This window comes from Nipponia nippon, unplaced genomic scaffold (genome assembly GCF_047370975.1).
Source record: "Nipponia nippon isolate SJK-2023a ecotype South Korea unplaced genomic scaffold, ASM4737097v1 scaffold_19, whole genome shotgun sequence".
NCBI lineage: Eukaryota > Metazoa > Chordata > Aves > Pelecaniformes > Threskiornithidae > Nipponia > Nipponia nippon.
This window is the reverse complement of record NW_028262335.1, coordinates 7,947,842-7,968,287: the sequence shown is the minus strand read 5'-3', so window position 1 is coordinate 7,968,287 and position 20,446 is coordinate 7,947,842. Positions and strand designations below refer to the sequence as shown.

Genomic DNA, 20,446 nt, shown 5'->3' with positions numbered 1-20,446 from the left:
CAAAATCACAATCAGCAAAATTTGAGCCTGAATTTTCACCTGCCAAATACCAGTACCAGAATCCGGGCTATTGTTTCCCGTATCTTTCATCCAAACAACACAGAATAGTTTAGAAGTATTAACAAAGATAAAAGCTTCCCCATAGTATTACTGGTGTAAAATCTGATGTAATTTTCTTAAAAGCCAAGCCCAGCTCCTGTAGCTCTATATGGGTCATACAAAAGTGTCATGATATCCTCGTGGTCCATAGGAGTCATCTTATTCCCTTAGCACCGTGCGGCAAAGAGGCGCAAAAATCCCATCGCAAATCTTGCGTGATGGCTGCCTGAACGGGACCTGCATTGGTTGTGTTTCAAAGCTTGGCACTTCCAAGTTTGCTCAAGGCAAGGACACCAACTGGCACACGGAGCTAGGGAAGCCGTGCCCTGCTGTACCGTTATGGGTGGTGCGCTGCAATGGTTGCCATCATATTTGGGCAGGCCAGCCTTTGATAAAAAGAACAGCAAGACAGAGGCAGTGAGCACCCGGGGGTACGGGCAGTCTGACTGTCCAGCAACACCTGGTAGCAGTCTCTTGGTATCTGTCAGGGACTCCATGGGCAGTCCTAGCAAAAAACCACATTATTCTTCTGGGCAATGCTGAACGGAGGCAATGCCTCACCTACAGCAGAGGATCTCCAAGCTGGCAGGAGATAATCGGTCCTGTATTTAAACCCCATGCTTAAATTACAGCGAACAGCAATTCAGATTAACAGGCCAGGGCAATTAAGGATTGGAGGAGCTTCTGTATCTGTTTGCAACAGTTTGCATAAGCTTATGAGCAGCTTGACTAATATCAAGGGTCTGTGTTTCCCAGGACACATTAAACAAATCTGGGGAATTAAAGGGGCAAACAGAATATGTGGCTTAGAAGCCTTAGTGTGGGCTGAAACCATCTCTGCCACCTTCAGTGGGACGATTTTCTGTGGCCTTACTGGTGGGTGAGCGAGGTTCTGCTCCTGCAGCCCCTTTCCCTGTCATTTCCTCCTAGCCCTTCCCCGCTCTGCTGCTTGGCCGTCCCCTGTTTGAGACCGGCACAGCTTCTGTTTGCATAGCTCCCTTCACTTTTTTCCTTTTACTCGGGGTTTATTTTCCCTTCTTGAAGTTTTTATAATCTGATTTTTCGTTCTGTCACTCTTTTTCCCTCTGTCTGTCACAGGCAGATGTGGTTTGAGGACAGGAGTGCCTTACAGACCCACCGACTCTGTGAGTTTGGAGTTCCTTCCAGTTTCCCACACTGCTCCCCTATTCACTGCATTCAGGCGGAGGATAAAGGAAGTGTGCCATGCTACAAGCTGAATTAGAAATGGTGTTTGACTTCCCTTTGTACTTCACAGAAACCTTGCTCGGGGTAGACCATCTGCATAGCACTCGCTGTGGAGAAAACCATTGATCAAGGCCTGTCAGCCCAGCTGGGGGAACTTGGGAAAGTAATTCCTTGTGCCACTTCAGTTCTTTAGGGCTTAACATCTGGCTGGAGGGGGAGGCGGCAGTTGATGGTTTAACAGTCTTGCTTCCTTTCAAGTTTGGGATGCTGTTTTGATCCCCGATAAGCTTTTCTGAAATCCTGATTTTAATAACATGGAAAGCATCCAGAAGACTAGGAATAATGCACTGGCTTTGCATTTTCAAAGTGCTTTACAAATACCAGCTAATGAATTCTCAGCAACCTCCTCTGTGAGATAAGGATGTATTATTAGCAATGTTTTACAAAGAAAGAAAAATGAAGCAGACAGGAGCAACCCAAAATGTCAATATTTCAAATAGCCTGCTGGTTGCAGTGCTTCTATTGCCAAGTGGCTATCTGAGACATCTGGTTTGCAAAGATCCTTCATCACCCACTTTTGTTTTAATTAGCTTTGCCAGCTCCCTAGCTTGTGGGAGAATTTGGATTACCAGCCCGGACCACACTCGCAGCCAGGCACCAGCTAGATAAGCAGATGGAAAAGTTCTCCTTTGTACTGAAGTTCAGTAGTGGCTTTTGAAAATGTTATTTAGTACAATTTGTTCCAGCCCATGAAATGGCTGAAAAGGAAGATGCACTCAAATCCTCGATCAGGAAATACTTAATGATCTATTCAACAGAAATTAACTCGATATCTCTAGAAAGTAAACTAAGGTTCAGTTTGTTTATTCCCGCTCCTGAAGACCTACCAAAACCTCAGTCTTAAGCTGCAGCTGCCCTTAGTCCTTGTGCAGATCTGTCTGTCAGCAGCATCTGATTTTGATCAGCTGCCTCCCAGCAGTTACAGTTATTCTGGGCTTGGAGCTCCCTGGAGGAGAGGATGCAGTGTGCCCTGAATTACCTGAACTCTTGAGTTTGTAAGGGAATTTCAGGCCCTAGACACTTGGCCTGGATAAAACCAGTGACTTAGAAATGAAAAAGGAGCCATGCTGCTTTAGTTAACAAGTCCCGTGCTATCTGCAGCTGCAGTGTGTGCTGATCATTGGTCGTATGCAAAAGGTGTCTGCAGGGTCTCCTGATGGCAGCTCCTGGGACTTCACGCCAGTACATCCCAGTACCTAGTGCTGCAGATGGTTGTTTATCACTAGGGCACGGTTTATGCTAGCAGCTACACTGGAGATGTTCTGGGGAGCCTGGCCTATTCTTAACCTTCTCTAGACCGTTTTCTTTAGAGTCTGGCTCTGTTTATTGCACTAGATTCCCCTGATCCTGACATCCGACAACATGCCTTGCCCTGTGGCATGGTGATGAGGGCATCCAGCTCTGCCCTGTATGCCTTGTGAGGACCAAGGTCTGTCAGTTCTTGCACGTGCCTCTCTGCTAGTCCTTTGCCTGGCTCAGAACTAGGCTATCTAGCCTTTGAAAAAACATTCTTGCCTGCAAGGCAGGTGCCTGCTCTTATCAGACATGATCTCTTCATTCTACTGCCAGCTGAACATGGCAAAGTTGTTACTCAGCCCTCCAAAATCCACCTGCCTGGAAGGGCAGGACCTGACACTGAGCCCCAAGACACCTTCACCAGATGAACGTCCATTGTGCTCCTCAGTGTGGCGACTGACAGCCACCAAGCATGAGAAAGTGGATTCCGGTAGGAGCTGACATCCCAAAACTCAGGCTGAGCTGCAGGGAAGGGGCAAAATTCACTGGGGCATACAGGAGAATCGGCTTCAGGTTACAAACTTGTTCCCAAGGTAGGGAACAATCAAATGAGGCTCAAGGGACGCCAGGGAAGTCTGTGACTATCTCCCCTCTCCACTGCTGCCCTAGCTGGAGTCGAGTGATTAAATACCCAACACAAGCAGATAGGATTCATTGCTGCTCTTACAAGGGGAGAGGCGACTGCCCTCCTCTCTGGCACGGACACGCCATTCCCATCTGGTCAATGACAGCAAGCGGTTGTTGGGGCCAGACCTCATGAACCACGCTCCCAATTCTCAACCTGCTCCTCTGAAATACTCCTGCTGCAGGATACCTTCTCCTCGCCCAAATGCTTGGCAGCACTATTTGCTAAGTCTTGTGACTTTTATGGTGAGACTTGCAATACTTATGGCCTTCAGTAAGACTTCATGTCCAAGTCTCATGAAAGACAGAAAATTAATGATATCAATCCAGAGTCTAAATGCTCAATAATTGAAAGGTAAGTAAATTTTTAAAGAAATCAAAATACTTATATTTTTATTAGAAACATCGAAATGTTTTTGTTAAATCCCTATGACCTTCAGCCCATTTCTTGGTTTCTTGAAGCCCAAATTTTGACATTTGAAAGGCTGGCAGTAATGCCAGATCCTCAGAGGTGCTGAGCCCATTGTAAGAACTGAATACCGCCGTCTTCCAAAAAAACCCACCCAAAACAATGAAGGAAGAGCATGAACTCAGCAGCTTCGGTGTTTGCTCCCTCCACTCCCTGTCAGCGGAGGCTGTTCTCCTTGGCCAGAGCTGGAGGTGACTGACTGCTGGGGTCTGCGGATTGCGGAGGACTTTTGGGGCGCGTGTGCTCCCACTGAAGGCAGCGGTATCTGGGGTGCTTCACAGCAAAACTCAAAACCGCCTGGTAGCACCTGTGAGATAACTGCTGGGTCTCAGCCCCGTTGCTGAGATGGGGAACAGTTATATCACTCAATCACAACCAACTTAGCACTGACTGGAGTACCTATAGAGAAAGGTGTAGCTGAGCCCCCTGGTAAAAGCAGAAGGATAGGATATATCCTGTGGTTGTTTTATATGGGTTTTTGAAGGAGGAGGGTGGTAAACACATAACATGGTGGCTCCCGCAAAGCCTGCTCCCAGGGCAATGTGTTCCTTTGAGACATAATTGATTCCTGCCATCAGGCACCAGCCTGCTCTCCCCCAGGGTCAGCGCTTTCCCACATCCAACCCCATTATCCCACAGCCCATGCCTTTTGTACAACACACTCCAGCTATTCATGTGCAAAGCAGCTGTAATCCCCAGACCTTTCAGAGTCAATATACCAGGAAATAATAAATCCCTCTTGTGCACTCCTGAATATGCTGAGAGGTGACTTGTGGGAATGTCAGCTGGGCAGAAAAATAATAAATTCTCCTTAATTTTTAATTATTTGGAATACTCACTGTAGAAAGACTATGTCATTGGTGCATGACTATTTCAGGGTCACCCACACAAGCAGCTATAGAAATTGCTTTTGCCTCTAACAACCCTGAAAATGCAGATCAAATTGTCTCATATGTTTCTTAATGATCAAATTCCACTTTCCTTCACTTATGCACCTGGGAATGGCAGTATATTAAGCATTCTGGATCTAAAGAAAAACTAATTTAAAAAGGTTAAACCTGTGAAGAATGTACTTTACAGTAATAAAAGACCCCTTTTTGCCAGGGTTCTAATGTCTAAAAGAGGCAAGATAATGCCATGCTAATGATATTTAATGGAATATTTTATACAATAGGTTTAATAACAACATAACCTTTCCCCCTGAAAGAGGCAGATTTCACTACGCTTCCACTCCGTTGGTTCAGACAGCAGAATTACGCTTGGCTTGTGAGAGCAGAAGAAGCCAATCCTGAATAGCGAGTTTGGCAGGATGATTTCTTTATATATTGCCTCCCATGTCAAACCATTTTTAAACTTTTTCCTGTGTAGAATGTAGTATCGCTGAAACACCCCGAGCAGAACACGATGGGCAGGGTTAGGTGCACCTGGCGGGGCAGGAGAAGGGATCTTCATCTGTGACACCAAAGTAAGCAGTGGCTCATAAGTTAAGAACTGTCAAAGGATCGTTAGGGTTCACCTCAAACAGGCAGTACCCTGTCTTTTCAAACCTTATCCAAGAAACCTCCACAGAGCGAGACATAAGAGTATGAGGATGATGAAGGGATGTGGTAATACTGCAGGGATTTGTGGTGCTAAAATTCAGGAATCTTAAACATTAGGACAAGCCCACCCAACAACAGTAAGGTATGAGTGTGGCAGAACAAACAGACCCAATAGCTTCATCAAGCATTCAAAGATAATAATTTCCAGGTAGATGTGTAAGCACAGGTCTACTTGGTAGGTGTTCTCATTGCTGCTGTCTTCCTCGGTGATACTGCCACTAGCACATTCCCTGTGAGAGTGGGATCGGAGCTAGCCTGGCCCTAAAAAGCCTTCCATTTCACCTGCGTAAATAAGCCTTGCCAGCAGCGCTAACCGTGGGCTGGCCTGAGGAAGAGACAAAAGCCCACTTGCGATCAGATTGCACCCGGGACAGACCTGCAAGGCCCTGCTCTCCAGGCAGCCGTGATGACAAAGGGGTGGCCCAGGGAAGAAGTCTCTCTGCCAGGCTCCCAACAGATGGGGAGAAAAGAAACTCCTCTGCAAGACAGTGAGAAGAGGCCTCCCTCAGCACTCCCACTGCAGAGGAGCACTGTCCCCAGAGATGCTCTCTCTCCACTTTGTTCTCGCAGGCGTTCAGCAGCATCCCTGGGGGGTGCCAGAAAAGCACGAGGGCCACTTCAGCCCTGTCCCTACCTCCCACCACAGACAGGGGTTCAGCTCCTGATTCCCGGAGCGCTCCGTGAAGGAGTTTAGCAGCACCACTCCCATTTCCCAGAAGAGCAAACTGAGGCACGGTGAAGCAAACCAGCAGCCCCGGGACAGGCAGTGCCGCAGCTGGGCTGGGTATTCCTGCTGGCCACCCCGGTGTGTGAACCAGCGTCTCTGCCCCCTTGCCCCAGGTTGCCCCTTTCTCCTGGTAAACACAGATCTCTGAGAAACCCCTGCCTGCACAGGGAAACATGTGCTTTTCAGCATTCCTCGCTGAAAAAGCCATGTGAGTTCATCGCGCCTTGACAGAAGTGCAGGCTCCACAAAGGAGTTATTAGCACCAGGCTGTGTGGGTTTGAATTTCTCTGCGTTTCCCATACTTTTCCCCTATTGATAACATTTCTTGTTGGGACAATAGAAGTGTGCCTTGCAACTACTCACGACATTAGTGACGGTGCTTGAGCCTGAATGATTTAAAGGGAAAGAATCCAACTCCCAAAAGACCATCTGGCTATCAGTTATAATACAGCAATAAAGGTCAGGGCTGCTTCTCAGGAGTTGCGAAAAAGATGGTTTTTGACACTGAAGAGTCTCTTCAACCAGCTTGGTACATGCCTACCTGTCAGCTCCTAGCTTCAAGGCCTGCCACCACTGCTCCCTTGCTCGGAAAGGGATAACACAGAACACCAGCTTTTGGAGGAAGGCCAGCCAAAGAATACAGGAAAAAGGGCAACACCTTATTATAGCTGGCAAAAGCTAGGGCATGGTCTCTGAGCTGTATCTTATTTTGTATCATAATCCTTTGACTGCTTCAAAGTGTTCATGAGATGTCTTGTCTCCTGGCTTTCCCACAACGCAGGGAATAAAGGGCTCCAAGGACAACATCTGCCCTTCACAAAGAGCTAAGCCCATTCAGGCCCATACAATGAAAACCACGAAGCTGGCTATTTCAGTGACACCTCCCTCCTTCCTGTCAACTGCCCGTTAAACTCGGGCTTCGCTTCAGGATTTCCAAGTAAGAAATTGTCTTTGGCTTTCTCACCTCACTGCACGCTTCCCTCCACCATTTCCCTTTCCAGACCCTCAGCCACGCTCCCGTGCACAGGCAGCGCGCTGGGAGACGAGCAGCATGCCGCTGCCTCGGGCACGAGAGGCTAGACCCTCGGAGGGCAGGATGCCGCGCAGCTTCTCTCAGCGGGGTTCTGGGTTATTTTCAGTGCTGCCTCAAGGACTGTATCCAGGTAGAGATTTTTCTCATAAGACAAAATCAGAATTGACCTAAAGTGTCCACACAACTTCATTCTTTTTCTTGCCTTTGCTACAAAAGAATCATAGAATCATTAAGGTTGGAAAAGACCCTTAAGATCATCGAGTCCAACCGTTAACCTATCACTGCCGAGCCCACCACTAAACCATGTCCCTGAGCACCACGTCTGCCTGGCTTTTAAATAGCTCCAGGGATAGGGACTCAACCACTTCCCTGGGCAGCCTGTTCCAATGCTTGACTACCGTTTCGGTGAAGAAGATTTTCCTAATATCCAACCTAAAGAAAATATGAAGAATATAAGAAATATAAGAAATAATGGTTGCTTATTTTTTATTGACATTTTCGTGCAAAGAGAAGCAAGCAGCACTATCCCCATTTTCCAGATAAGAAAATGGAGTGGGGATGACATGCTAAAGGTTACACAGGGATGCAATTACGTGGCCCCTGAGATCTCATGTTCTGCAAATTACGGCAGGTCCAGTCTGCAGTGGGGCAGCGTGATGCTCCCTGGCAGATGAGGACAGAGCACACCAGGAATCTCAGGCAGGAGGCAGAACAGACCTCCTTGCTGAGGTCCAAAGATGGGCCTTGGCTACTAAATCTCATTCACTAAATCTTGCCTCTGACTTCCCAAGGCCTAGGGCTTCTGGGTAGAATCTGATGCTATTCTTTAGCCCATCTTAACCATCATTCTTGTAAACATCTGCATGAAAGAGTAGAAAAGGGAAAGGAAAGGGGTGACTAGGCATGGGCCCAGTTCTGCTAGGAGGTATGTGGCCATCCTTAATGAAGGCAATGGGAACACTGGTGCAACGGGCTCACAGAGCTTGGTGTGTGAAGAGGGAGACAGAGGTTACCGTTACCATTTCCATTTCCTTCCCATTCCCTATTTATTCACCCTGTCCATCCAACATCCCACCATCCTGCCTGTAGATTCTCCACAGCATTTAGAAGCGTCATGCAAACAAACCTGTCGTTTCACACTGATAACGCTTTGGCTCACCCATTAGAGGTGTAATGATTGTATGGACAAGTGCAATTACACCCACACTCTGGCAGACGGCACCTGGGAGGCTGGCGGTAAAGTGCCCTCTCCAGAAAGAGTAGAGAGGTGTCCTTGGTGCTGTTGATTTTGACCCAAACAGTGCTCCCCTTCTTCTTCTTCTTTTCCCACCTTCCCCCAAAAGCGTGCCTCCTCCACCCCACAAATGTGACTGGCACGTGCGGAGACTCACGAATGCCATTGATCCCAGATGCCCAGCTGGAGGGTCAGTGGTTCCCCAGGTCCCCGGGCAGCCCTGAAGAGCCACGCTGTGCACTCCACCAGGCCGCGTGGGCAGAAGGTTATTCTCTCCAGGGCATTCGCAATCAATGTACCATGCACTAATAGATGCTTCCTCTATTGTTCAGCTGCGTGCCTGGATTGGCTGAGCGGCTGTGGGAAACACCAGCGCTCCCCAGGCTCCCATGTCTGCTGAAGCTCCCTGATGTATAAATAGAGGCAGTCGGTAAGTGCCGGAGCATAGTCTTACGCTCAGCACAGCAGCCCGAGGTGGGGGTCTGTGCCCAGGACTGAGAGCACTAAGAATGGCTCCCAGTACCACTCTCATGATCCACATGGAAGAGAAACTGCTGCCAAAAGAAAAGAACAAAGTAAGTAGAGCCCTTGACAGGATTGGAAAGGCTGGGCTGTGCTCTATGCAATGGGCTGCCTCTGTCAAATAAATACTACATGGGAAAAGATAAGGAGGGAAAAGGTGGTTTGGGGAAAGGCAAATAGGTTAAAGAGAGATAAAGGAGACTATATAGATTTTTAAAAATGAAATTGAGTGGGGAACAGGTAGGCAGCATTGCAAAGCTCTCCTACCAAAAGAAAGCGTCTTTGAACATGTGTGTATCAGGGCATCAGAAGGGGAAATTAGGTCAGGTCTCAGAAAAGCCTGAACGATCTGCTCCACCTCTCTTACAGCTGAGGAAGCCGGTGGTGGAGAAAATGCGCCGTGACCGGATTAACAGCAGCATCGAGCAGCTGAAACTGCTCCTGGAGAAGGAGTTTCAGAGACACCAGCCCAACTCCAAGCTGGAGAAAGCCGACATCCTGGAAGTGGCTGTCAGCTACCTGAAGCAGCAGAGCCAGGCGCAGGACCACAGTGAGTGCAGGGCACCTATTGCACACCGCTTAACGCCTGCTCCCACAGGCCTCTGCCCTCCCGGACAGCCCTGCCCCTGGCGCGTGCCGGGGCTCTAGCACACCAGGCCTAGTCCCGTGAGCAAGGCTCGTGGACTCAGGCTGTTGAAAGAAACTTAATGCATGAATCACCACTGTCCCATGTTTTGGTCATGATCTTAACCCACTGCATTTGCTGCTTTCTTTCTTTTCTAGCATTCATTCACAAGAATCTGGAGCAGGACTTTAACAGTGGATACCTGCGGTGCCTCAAGGAAGCTATGCATTTTCTGTCCTACTATGAACCCAAGAAGGAAACTCAGGTGCAGCTAATCAAGCATTTCTGCAAAGCTCAGATGGGCGCAGATGCCATGTATGCTCCTGCTCTGCATAGCCCACCTCTGTCACCCTGTCTGTTTGCCAGAAAGCAACCTGCCCAGAAGACTGTGGCTGCTGCTGCTACCATCTGGAGACCCTGGTAGACCTGCTGAACTTTGCTTTATTCCTATGTTTTGCTACAAAAACTAGAGGGACCTGTGATTTAATAGTTCCTCTGTAAAGTAGGAAACATTGCTTTCCAAAGGTGGGAGGGGGGGCATTATTGTTTTTCTGTCACAAGAAATGAGGGTTGCTGAGTAGTTTCCCTTCATAGTGAAGGAATGTGTTTGTATCTTGCAGCAAATTTGCTGCTTTTATTGGTGGCTCCTAGCCAAAGAGAGGACCAAGTTCTGCAGTGATTTAGAGCGCCAAATACCGTTCAGCTTCCATCACACTTTTGCTTGGCAAGGCTGTTGAGCCTGTGGCTGCCAGTGGAAATCTCTCTGCTAACTCCCTGGGTCACTGGTTCAAGTGCTCCGTTGTCTCTAGATAACGTATTGACCTTCCTAAAGAAGGAGCACTTTGAAGAATGTATTTTGTATCATAAAGAGAGTATTGAGCCTTTACCTTTTGAGTGAAAGCTGTTATTAAGAAATGCTGATTCTTCTGCAGTTCCTATGCTATTTTTAGTATGCCTTCTTACAGAAAGTTATGATGATAACAGCTCTAGGGAAAATTCTCTTGGTGTCAGTGTGTGCTGCTCTCAGCTGAGGGATAATTGATGCCTTTTGTAAAGGAAATGCCTGTGATATACCTTAAGGAAAAGGGAGAGGAAGGGAGGCAATAAGTACTTTATAATCATTCACCCAACATGCTAAAGAGCTTAAAAAGCTTTTATAAAGTTGTGATGTATTCATCCTGTGTGATGTTCAACTTTGGTGTCTTCACTGTACAGTACAATAAAAATGGTTTTAGTCATTAATCCTTTGGTTTGAAATGATTAAAGTGGCTAATAGTCCTGGACTAAGTGTTGCATGTAGGCTCCTCCTGCAGGGGGGAAGCTATCAGGAGAGGTCATATTTCTGAGCCCTTCATTCCCCTACATAGTTTATATTTGTGAAATTCATTTGGCAGAACAGGATTTCAGATCCTTCAAAGAAGCAATCTCTGGAAAAGTTACCAAAAATTAAAACGGAGGTGAAATTGAAGTGAGATACTGAGAGGTGTAGACCCAGATACTTAACAGCAACCTGTTCAGACTTCAGCACATCACTGATTTCACAGCCAGTTTATTTCCCCCGTTCCCCATGAGTTTACCCACCGACCTGAGTTCAGTCTTACACTTTCTGTCCCTTTAGGAGGTAGCAATGTGCAAAACTCCTAATAACTTCCAAAGGGTTTGGCACCTGACTCTGCTTGGGGATCTTACCCTCCTCTTTGAAACCACCCGCAATGGGGTGAGCTACTTTTTGTTGTCTTTTAGTTTTAGCACCTTCTGTTAACTAAACATGAGTTCTGTTAGGGAATAACAGAATTGCTTTCTTTACTGAAGTGAAATCTGCCCGTATATGGCTAAAAGTATATATAATTTGATAGCAAACAGAGATTGAAAAAGCATTTCCTCTCCTAAATTATTTCCCCATACTCTTCTTTTCTTCAAACATTTTATTCCCTTTCTCCGACATCCACCTAAGGGTCCAAACCATGCCAGGAATAGGGCCTGGGCCTCGGAGTTGAGAAACTGCCACACTCCACCAGGCTTTTGAGGGTTTTTCTGTCCAGCCTATTGTAGAAACGGTCTCTCTGCCAAGTATCTTTTAGACGATCCTCCCTTGAGTTTTTCACCCCACCTCAATTCAGAAAACAAATCTAGCATATCCTCTTACCCGGAGATTTACAACAGCCTGCCCACCTGGCTTGCACCAGCTGGGTGACCCAACGTAAGCAGCCCGGGCTCCCCGGGAGTTGCGGAGAGAGGCCCTGCGGCATCCGTGCGCAGCCTCCGCTCCAGCCCTCTTAGACCCTTCTGCAACGCCCTGCGTGCAGGCCACCCGATTCCCACCTCCTGAGGAGTGAGGCAGCCACACTCCGGTGCCGTGAGGAAGATTAGCACCGGTTGCAAAGGGTGTGCTTGTCCTTCTCCCGCACAGCTACACAGAGAGGGAACAGATGAGGTGAACAGGCGAAAAGGGATTCAGAAGGTATTTGGGGAAGCAGGAAGAAAAGCACAAGAAGGAGATCCTAAAGCCACCCCTCAGCACCTTAAATACCAACAATCTCTCCAAAAGACAACACTTTCCCCAATAACATTCACTCACTTTTCTTTTAAAGAGCTCCCATTCATTGCTCAGTGGGGACTATTCACCTTTTATTTGCCCTTCTCTTCAAAGTAGAATAAATCTGCACAAATAATCAGTTCACAAAACCATCATCTACCCACAGTAACACGTTCATTTGGGTACATGACAGGGAACCCTCTCATTCTTCCAGAGATATAGTAGCAGCATGAAACACCATTGGTCACCAATTTCAGCTCTCCCCAAATTCCCTGGGAGAGATGCCCCTGAAAACTTCATTTCTAGCATTTGCTTTTTTCCTTAAGCAAAAGGAAACCTAGAATATCTGATCTTGTCAAGTGGCTGCTTAGATAAGCACTAAGCCAACTCAGATCTGCGAAGCTGACAAGATGAAACTGCATTCAAACACTGCTGGCTGTACCTGGCCAGTCCTCACCCCATTTGTGATTAAACCCTTTGTTATACGTATGGAAAGGACCAAAGCCAGCTAGCCAGGCCAAGAACATAGGGCTCTACCTCATTACAGTTGCATGGATCATTTTGGTTATTATTTTACCCTGAATACACGAGCTTCATCTGTCTGCCAATGCAGTACAAGGTGGGTTTTTGATACAGTTCTGCAGTTCATGGGGGCTGATACCAATGCTGCAGATGATAGATTTGTTCTTCCTAGTGAATGACTAAATAATTCAGAAGAGATATTTCTAGATTTTGTGGTTGCTTAGCAATCTTGAAAAAGTCACTTCACCTTGCTGTGCTCAACATGTCTTTGTCAATTAGTACAAGCTTCTGAGTCCCAGCAAAATCCAAGCTGTTCATCCATGCCTGCGCATTTTTAAATAAAGCCTAATTAAGGCAGTTTGTGGATCGGAAGTTTGGGGGAGTTCAGACTCAGTCAAAATGCAGCGATGTGCCCCAAAGCACACCGCAACCTGACCACGCACCGCAGGGACTGGGAATGGAGTCACACGTGGCACGGAGAAGCCTGCTGCTGTTACGTGGACGGGTATCTTCTGCAGCTAATGTGTGACCACCCAAGCAAACCACGTTGTGAAGGTCACAGTTGGCAGCATCACTGCAGTTTGGTTACAGCTGACAGCACACACGGAAAAGACAACAGGAAACCAAAGAAGAGCTGCACAAACTGAAATTTGAACCCAGTCGCTCCAGTTCTAGGCTAACACAGGAACAGGCCGTGGAAATGACAACTGTGCAAAAGTCACGCGAGATCACAGTCAGACTTCTCGGCCCAGAACTCCTGCCGCCCGTATTGGCATAAGTCTGGAGAGACACGGCTACTGTCATTCAGACCATGAGGTCCGATTCTCCTTTACACTGAGGCCGTATTACATTACGCTGGCTATAGCGGGGGAGCGGATCGTGCCTAGCCGCTGGCGTACGCGAGATTCAGACCTCCTGTCTGCAGAGTGGTGTAAGGGAGAGAATCAGCAAGCGCCTCCTTTCTGGGCAGGGGGGAGAAACCAAAGCCCACCAGCAAGCCTCCGTTTGCTCCAGGGAGTCAGATCTATGGCCGGTGCAAGTGCACCGCTTCTGTTTTTCACCAGCCAAAGACTTGCCCCTCTGGGCTTTAGTTTACCAATTACTTGAGAGTTAAAAGCCAGACCTCTGGTTTCACCAGTCTTAGCCCAGCAAAGGTTATGTTTACAATTTATTAATTATTATCACTTATAATAATTGAATGCAAAGCTTCTTATTGCTCCTCTGTCCCCTGGGGTGACTCTCCCCTGCTCCAACACATTCCCACCCTTAGGAAAGATGTTGTTTATTATGCTGATCCCACAGCCCAGGAATACTCTCCTGACAAAGCCCCTATTAACCTCAGAGTGTGGGCCTGAGTTTCTCAGAGTTTCCCACACTTTCTTCCCTATTTAAGACATTGAAAGGGACCACAAAGGAAGCGTGCCTCACAACAGCCCACATTAGTGACGCTTTTTGGCTCTGCATTGTGATGACCAGCAATTCCTGTCCCGATAGACCATCTGGAGAGCTATTTTCCCAAGGAGCACATTGATCGATCAGTATTATGCGAGAGCCCTTTTAAAACTTGGGAACGTTATGCTCTTTGACACTAAATAGGTGTCTTGAGAGGGGTTGTCAGAAAGATTTTAAACCATTTAAGGAAGGCACAGAAAAAATAAAAATCATAATTATTTCTTTAGAAAGACCATCAATAGCATTTGTGAGGCAGGCTGGCACGAATGTAGGAAATGGTTTAAAATAAAAACGTTCTAAAAGTGATATAGAAAGGAAAGCTTTAAGCCATCAAGTTGTGTGCTATAAGTACAGCCCCAAACATAATGGAGCACTGCTTTATAGACCTGCATAACATAGACAATGAAATTCTGGTTTTCTGTACCCTTCTCTGATAGTCCACCTTCCTCCCGACCTGTTGCTACATCGCAATACACTGGGTTCCCCTCCACGGAAAGCTAAGCATCAGATGGGTTAAGAAAGCTGCCAATTGGCATTACAAGAGGTGGCAGCTTTTGTGAAAAGAGCGTGCGTAATACGTCTGCACCTGGGCTGAAATCACCACCTACGAACCAGGAGCAGAAACCTCCACGGCCCAGCACCGATTTCCTAGGCTAGCGGTCCTCCAGCTGCTCTGATTTATGGACTATAATGAACACAAGCCTACTGATGATAGTCTTGGGGTTGGTTAGTTGCCTTTGCTGGCTCCTCTGTGGTTGTTCCTCAACTCCAAGCGATCTATGGCACACAGATTGCACAGCATAGCTCAGGGTCAAACGGTGAGCACCTACAGTTGGAGACAATTAACGTGGTGGTTCTTGCCTTAGGAAAAGCGAGGACTCCTGCCTGACGGGCGAGGTCTGTAAGTGCAGACATTGACAATTGTTTGCAGATTTCTGCTTCCCATTACACTCCTCAATACCTGTACCAAGCGGGAGTGGAGACGCCTCCCTGTTTTCACGTGCGATTTTGAAGACTGCATCTTCACGATGCAACTCATGACTGTGATGTGATTTTACAGAGGAACAAGGCCGCCAAGAAAGCAAGCCTCTTTGTCCACAGCATAGCTGCCATCTCTCAAGAGCGGGTCCAGATTTCACACCATCCTCCAAAGAAAGGAATTATTGTGTCACGTTATTTAGTCAACTCCACATGTTTGGCAATTTGGGGGATTTGTTTCTTTTAATCCTTCGTTCCAAAAACAGGGAAAGCCCTGCTTCTGAGCCTCAGACAATCAATCTTTCATTCTGGCTCTGCAGCGACAGTCGGAGAGAGGCACGAACCCCTCCCACAGATATGCAGGACAGTGACAAGAATTTGGATTACAAACATGTTTCAGTGGGACAGACTATTGCACTAACAGCTGAATTTTAAAAGAGCCCAAACTGAGCAAACTAGTTACAGACTTTTAACAAAGAGCAACTGGACTGCCTACAGCAGAGGATTTTTTTTCCTTACCGAAATCCTTGCAGAAAGTGCATACTGCACCCAGTTCCATAATAAATATATTCTAGGGACAGCCTTAGTCTAGACAATTTATTATTCTGAAGCATCAGTTGGGAAATACTGTTGCCATTAAGTTTTCAGGCCTTAATAATCAAACCAAAGGGGTCGGGGGGAGATACTTGTTTCTCTTTTATCCATCAGCAGCATACAGAGGGGAGGAGAAGCAGGCAAGGGGGGAACGGAAGATTTGCCATCTTTTCAACTGACAGAGAGCAGGGGAGAGAAGCCGGGAGTTTGTGAGCCCAGCGGGCTGTTGTTTTGTGTGCTCGCTGCAAGGCAGCGTGCCTGGTTCACCATTCACATCAGATGGTGCGAGTCCGCAGTTCCAAGGGTTTCCCACATCGCCCCATTCACAGTGTTAAACTGTCAACAAAAGAAGTGTGCCTCTGTGGGTCCTGAGAAGAAAGCTAGCGCCTGCTGCACCATCTGCCCCGCAGTTAAAGGAAGGGATAATGCTTTAATCAGTGGGAGCTGGTTTAGCTCTTTGGAGTCCAGGGGCATTGTGCTGGGGAGAGGATGGCGTTATTTAAAACCACTCATTTCATATTTCCAGAACTGAAAATTGGGTCAAAGCTTCCCTCCCGTCTCACTGTGCCCACTGCTGCTGCAAACATATTCCTTCCCATATGGTGCATGGCAGGACCTGCTGTCCGCTCCATCTCGTGTGACCCTGAGAGAGATGCACAAAGCCCCGTGCTTGACTTCAAGCTCCAATAATGGCACAAGTACGTGCAACCAGGGATTGCCCTGGCTGCAAGTAATACTGCTGATTACAAGCTGACAAAATAATTCAGGGAACTGATTTTGAATAGGACTCATACTCCCTGTTCAATTATAGGTTTTCAACAACCATCAACAATTAAAATCGTTACATCCTAAGTGATCCATCTAAATGTAAAATGGCTTTGGGCTGGAAAGGGAGGAGGGGAGAACGGCTGACCTATGAAAATCCCTGCCAGGAGGAGCTAGGAAGTTACAAGGGGCTCTGTGAGCTTCAGGTTAATAACTAGTTACAGGATCGTCCTTGGCAGGATCATACCCCTTTATGCAACAGCCCTGCGTGTGCTGAAACACATTGCTGTCTATGGACCCACAGACACAGGTTTTGGCCCTGGCCTATTGAAAGAGATGCTGAGGGCAGGTGGAACAGGCTGACTGCAGTTGACAGCAAAATGAAGGTTTCCTTTCTGGTTTTGAAAGGCAGACGTAGGAAATAGGTAGGGTTTTCATGAACATTGTTGTAGTAAGAAACAGGTATTCAAAAACTGACATCCCCAACCTGCTAGCCTATTAGCGACAACCTAGGTTTACTCCCTGTTCTACCCTCTGACCAGGGAACATGCATTAAGGAAAAAAAATTATGCCCATGCACAACTCCCTTTAAACCCGTAGAGCTCCACATCCTGCAGCTGAAACAGATAGACCATAAAGCATAACTGGGAATTTGTCAATACGAGGCCTCACGTGCCTGACTGACAGATCTTAAATGTGACTAGCTTTGTATTGGATTGTGCCCGGGGGGGCAGTAGGCCTGAGCAGGCAACCTAGAATAGCTGGAAAAAATATCTCAAAAAGGCAGCTTTAATCCTGGATTCTCTCTGGTCCTTTCCACTTTGTTACCTGTGTTCATTGCAATACATGTGGCACATACACCGAGAAAGCCCAGGACTGAACAGAGCCACAGGGTATCCCAGCACCTGTATTTACATTCTGCAACTGGGATAATACAAGCAAAGTGATAGACAAGCATTGACTTTTCACTCCATCTCAGTTGTCTGTAAAGGCAAAATATATTTAGGTGCTTTATGTGGAGACTCGGGACCAAGGGGACAGTGAGGCATTTGCAAAGTGGCATGAAATTAAATAGGACATGTTTGGGAAAGGCATCATAATCATTACATGTCACGAGCTGCCATAGGAAAGCCCAGATCACCCAAACAAAAGCAAGGAGGAGCTCTGAATATAACTTATAGAGGGACTTCAAGCGTTTCAACAAGGGAGAGGAAAATATTTCAAGCTAACTGATTAGTGCAGATTGTTTTAAAGGTTCTACCCTCGATTTTAGTCTTTAGTTGCCTGAAAATTATCTGGTACTGTATTCATCTAAGCACGGTTTAATGTCAATGAAAGGGTTTAGTCCCTCTAATTCTGCATCTTTTCCTTTTCAACCTCTCTTTTGGTCATGGGCACAGAGCATTATCTCTTCCTGGGATCAGTCTTCTGTGCTTAATTTCACCACAGCCTGGGAAAAGGCAGCACATTGAGATGTTGACGTTCCCAACATCAGGCAGAAGTTTGATTATAATGACGGCAAACACTTTCCCACGTTCTTAGCCCAGCGCGGTAATGCCAAGCCCTATTGTGTCACACACTCCCCAGTCCACCTGCTCCTTTGGGAGCAGGGTATTATCCCCAGGCAATTCACAGTCAATTTGCCATGCTGTAATAGATGCTTTCTCTATTGTCCCAGGGCACACATGGATTGGCTACCGACTGTGGGAAACTCAAAGTCGCCGAGGACCCATACATTTGTATGCAGCCACTGCGTATAAATAGAGGAACTCCCAGCTCCCTTCTCCACCCGCTGACCAGCGAGCTCTGAGCTGAAACCAGCACTTGGGATAATGGCACCCAGTGCTCTCTCCCTGGAAATCCTAACACCCAAAGAGAAGAACAGAGTAAGCGTCTGCTGTCTCTGCGACCGCGAGGGCAAAGAGCTGAGAAGGGCCGAACCCCTTTAGCAGCAGGTTATACAGGGACGGGAAGGGGAAAGTCTCACTGCTAACTCTCCTCCTCCCGTTTTGTGTTACAGCTCAGGAAACCCATTGTAGAGAAACTGCGCCGTGACCGGATTAACAGCAGCATCGAGCAGCTGAAACTGCTCCTGGAGAAGGAGTTTCAGAGACACCAGCCCAACTCCAAGCTGGAGAAAGCCGACATCCTGGAGATGACCGTCAGCTACCTGAAATACAGCCGAGGTGAGTACATCCCCCGATCGCGCTTGCTGCCCTTACTTTTAGGCAAAACTCCAGATGAGTCTCCCTGTGTAACACTTCTCTTCTGCCCTTGCAGCTTTTGCAGCATCTGCCAAAAGCCTACAGCAGGATTATTGTGAAGGGTATGCCTGGTGCCTCAAAGAAGCTCTGCAGTTCCTGTCTCTCCATTCAGCAAACACAGAAGCCCGGATGAAGCTGATCTGCCATTTCCAGAGGTCACAAGCAGTACCTAAGGACTCTGGTTCTTCTTCTGCACCCGCTGCCACCCACCAGCCCCCTGCAAAACAAGCAGCACTGAAACCCTCCTGCAGCCTCTGGAGGCCTTGGTAGGCCAAGAGTACGCTAATGTGCTTCCTGGACATTTGCTCGTATTCCAGAGGAGACCGTGACTTGCTATACAAGTCCCCCCACTCCTCTCGTGAGTAGGGAAGAATGTTTTCCTTTTGCAGAGCATCGCTGTGCTTGGATGTCTGCTTCCCTTCTTCCAGAAGGACTGAACCGATCCCACCGCGTGGAGAGAAAGTTATTCTCAAAGAATGTGAGATGTAATCCTCCTGCTAGGATGACTGAGAGGAGTTGTTCAGAGAGGAACACCGACTGTTCTTAACCTTAGTGAGGTTGTACGCGTACGTCTGTTGAGAAAGCAGTAACTTCTAAGATGTTCAGGCTAGCGTTTTCAAACGCGTCCATTCAGGAGGAGCTCTTTCCTCTGACCTGCTCCACTTGAGACTCCTGTGTCCCAAGCGATCCACACCTCTGCTGCCCGGCTGCGGCTGGAGCCCCGGGGGCCCAAGGCGTCTCAAGCAGAGCAGCTCGTCTAACTGGAAACATTTGAAAACCTAGCTTTCCTACGGGTGCCAGAATGGGTTCTGTAATATTTGTAGGCTGTACTGAGCATGCTCTGAAAATGGTTAAACCATAGCTCAAACTATGTAGAGGAAATTCCTCAGGATGTCTTGCTCACAAAATCAGAGTACTGTTTGTGAGGTTCAGGATATGTATGCCTTTTATAAAGGCAAAAGCTCATTTTTATATCCTTATAGGAAAGAAAGTTACAGCTGTGTTGTCAATTTTACAAGAAATATTTATCAAAGTCTTTCATGAAAGGCAGGTGTACAAATTATATTTACTCTTTGGTACCCTTCCACCAGGGGAGAATGTGAATCATTACTGTCCTTAGAGGATGCTATAACATGTTATGTGTGAGCTGCACCAATTGTATAACCTGTGCCAGAAATTATCTTGAACTTCAGAAGCTGCAGAAACTTTTAACAGTACAAAAATAAATAAAAATCTAGTTAATCAATCCAGCAAGTTATTCTTTCTTGAGTTGTTTGCATAGCCGATTTCCCTGTGGTCCCTGGGGTTAAAGGACGTGAGACAAAGATTTCAGTAAAAGCAAGGATACTCAGAATTGGTATTTAATTGCCTCACCAGCTTTGTGTCCCTTTGGAACCCCTGCAGTGCTGTTTTCCACAGTAGAGAATACATAGCTCCAAAATATCAAATCCTAGCTCTCCCAACGCAAGACAAAAATAGAGACATGCCTAACAGACAAATTCTTTGGAAATTTAGACCCAAGAGACTTGTCAAGAAAGGTCACAGCGAGGGCGGAGTCAGGAAAATTTATGCCTGACTCCCGAACACAAAAAATGCTTCCGATTAACAGATAAAGTTTGCCGAGGCACTTCATGTTACATTTCACGCCAGGGCAGGTTTGGGTTGGATATTAGGAAAAACTCCTTCCCCCAAAGGGCTGTCAGGCCCTGGCCCAGGCTGCCCAGGGCAGGGGCTGCGTCCCCATCCCTGGGGGGATTTAAAAGCCGGGCAGAGGTGGTGCTCAGGGACGTGGTTTAGTGGCGGCCTTGGCAGCGCTGGGCGAGCGGTGGGACTCGATGA

The 20,446-nt window shown here is 47.2% G+C and overlaps 3 protein-coding genes across 3 annotated transcripts in view; 2 read left to right on the top strand and 1 right to left on the bottom strand.

The window, feature by feature from the left end:
• Nucleotides 1–20,446, bottom strand: part of LOC104008935 (transcription factor HES-5) — a 32,666-nt gene that overhangs the window by 6,106 nt on the left and 6,114 nt on the right. The gene's annotated exons all lie outside the window — the stretch shown is intronic.
• On the top strand, nt 8,823–10,601 carry LOC148056032 (transcription factor HES-5-like). The gene is made up of 3 exons (XM_087755386.1): nt 8,823–8,924; nt 9,241–9,421; nt 9,655–10,601. The coding sequence occupies exons 1-3, from the start codon at nt 8,859–8,861 to the stop codon at nt 9,918–9,920; spliced, it is 513 nt and encodes a 170-aa protein (XP_087611512.1). The 5' UTR covers nt 8,823–8,858; the 3' UTR covers nt 9,921–10,601.
• On the top strand, nt 18,161–18,877 carry HES5 (hes family bHLH transcription factor 5). Its single transcript, XM_009460998.2, has 3 exons — nt 18,161–18,229; nt 18,364–18,529; nt 18,624–18,877. The coding sequence occupies exons 1-3, from the start codon at nt 18,176–18,178 to the stop codon at nt 18,875–18,877; spliced, it is 474 nt and encodes a 157-aa protein (XP_009459273.2). The 5' UTR covers nt 18,161–18,175.

What these genes read in the sequence shown, in the direction of transcription:
- LOC148056032 (XM_087755386.1), top strand. Translation starts at nt 8,859, where the DNA reads ATGGCTCCCAGTACCACTCTCATGATCCACATGGAAGAGAAACTGCTG. An exon ending in TGCCAAAAGAAAAGAACAAA is followed by an intron (nt 8,925 to 9,240) that starts GTAAGTAGAGCC and finishes CCTCTCTTACAG; the next exon opens with CTGAGGAAGCCGGTGGTGGA. An exon ending in GAGCCAGGCGCAGGACCACA is followed by an intron (nt 9,422 to 9,654) that starts GTGAGTGCAGGG and finishes TTTCTTTTCTAG; the next exon opens with CATTCATTCACAAGAATCTG.
- HES5 (XM_009460998.2), top strand. Translation starts at nt 18,176, where the DNA reads ATGGCACCCAGTGCTCTCTCCCTGGAAATCCTAACACCCAAAGAGAAG. An exon ending in CACCCAAAGAGAAGAACAGA is followed by an intron (nt 18,230 to 18,363) that starts GTAAGCGTCTGC and finishes TTTGTGTTACAG; the next exon opens with CTCAGGAAACCCATTGTAGA. An exon ending in CTACCTGAAATACAGCCGAG is followed by an intron (nt 18,530 to 18,623) that starts GTGAGTACATCC and finishes CTGCCCTTGCAG; the next exon opens with CTTTTGCAGCATCTGCCAAA.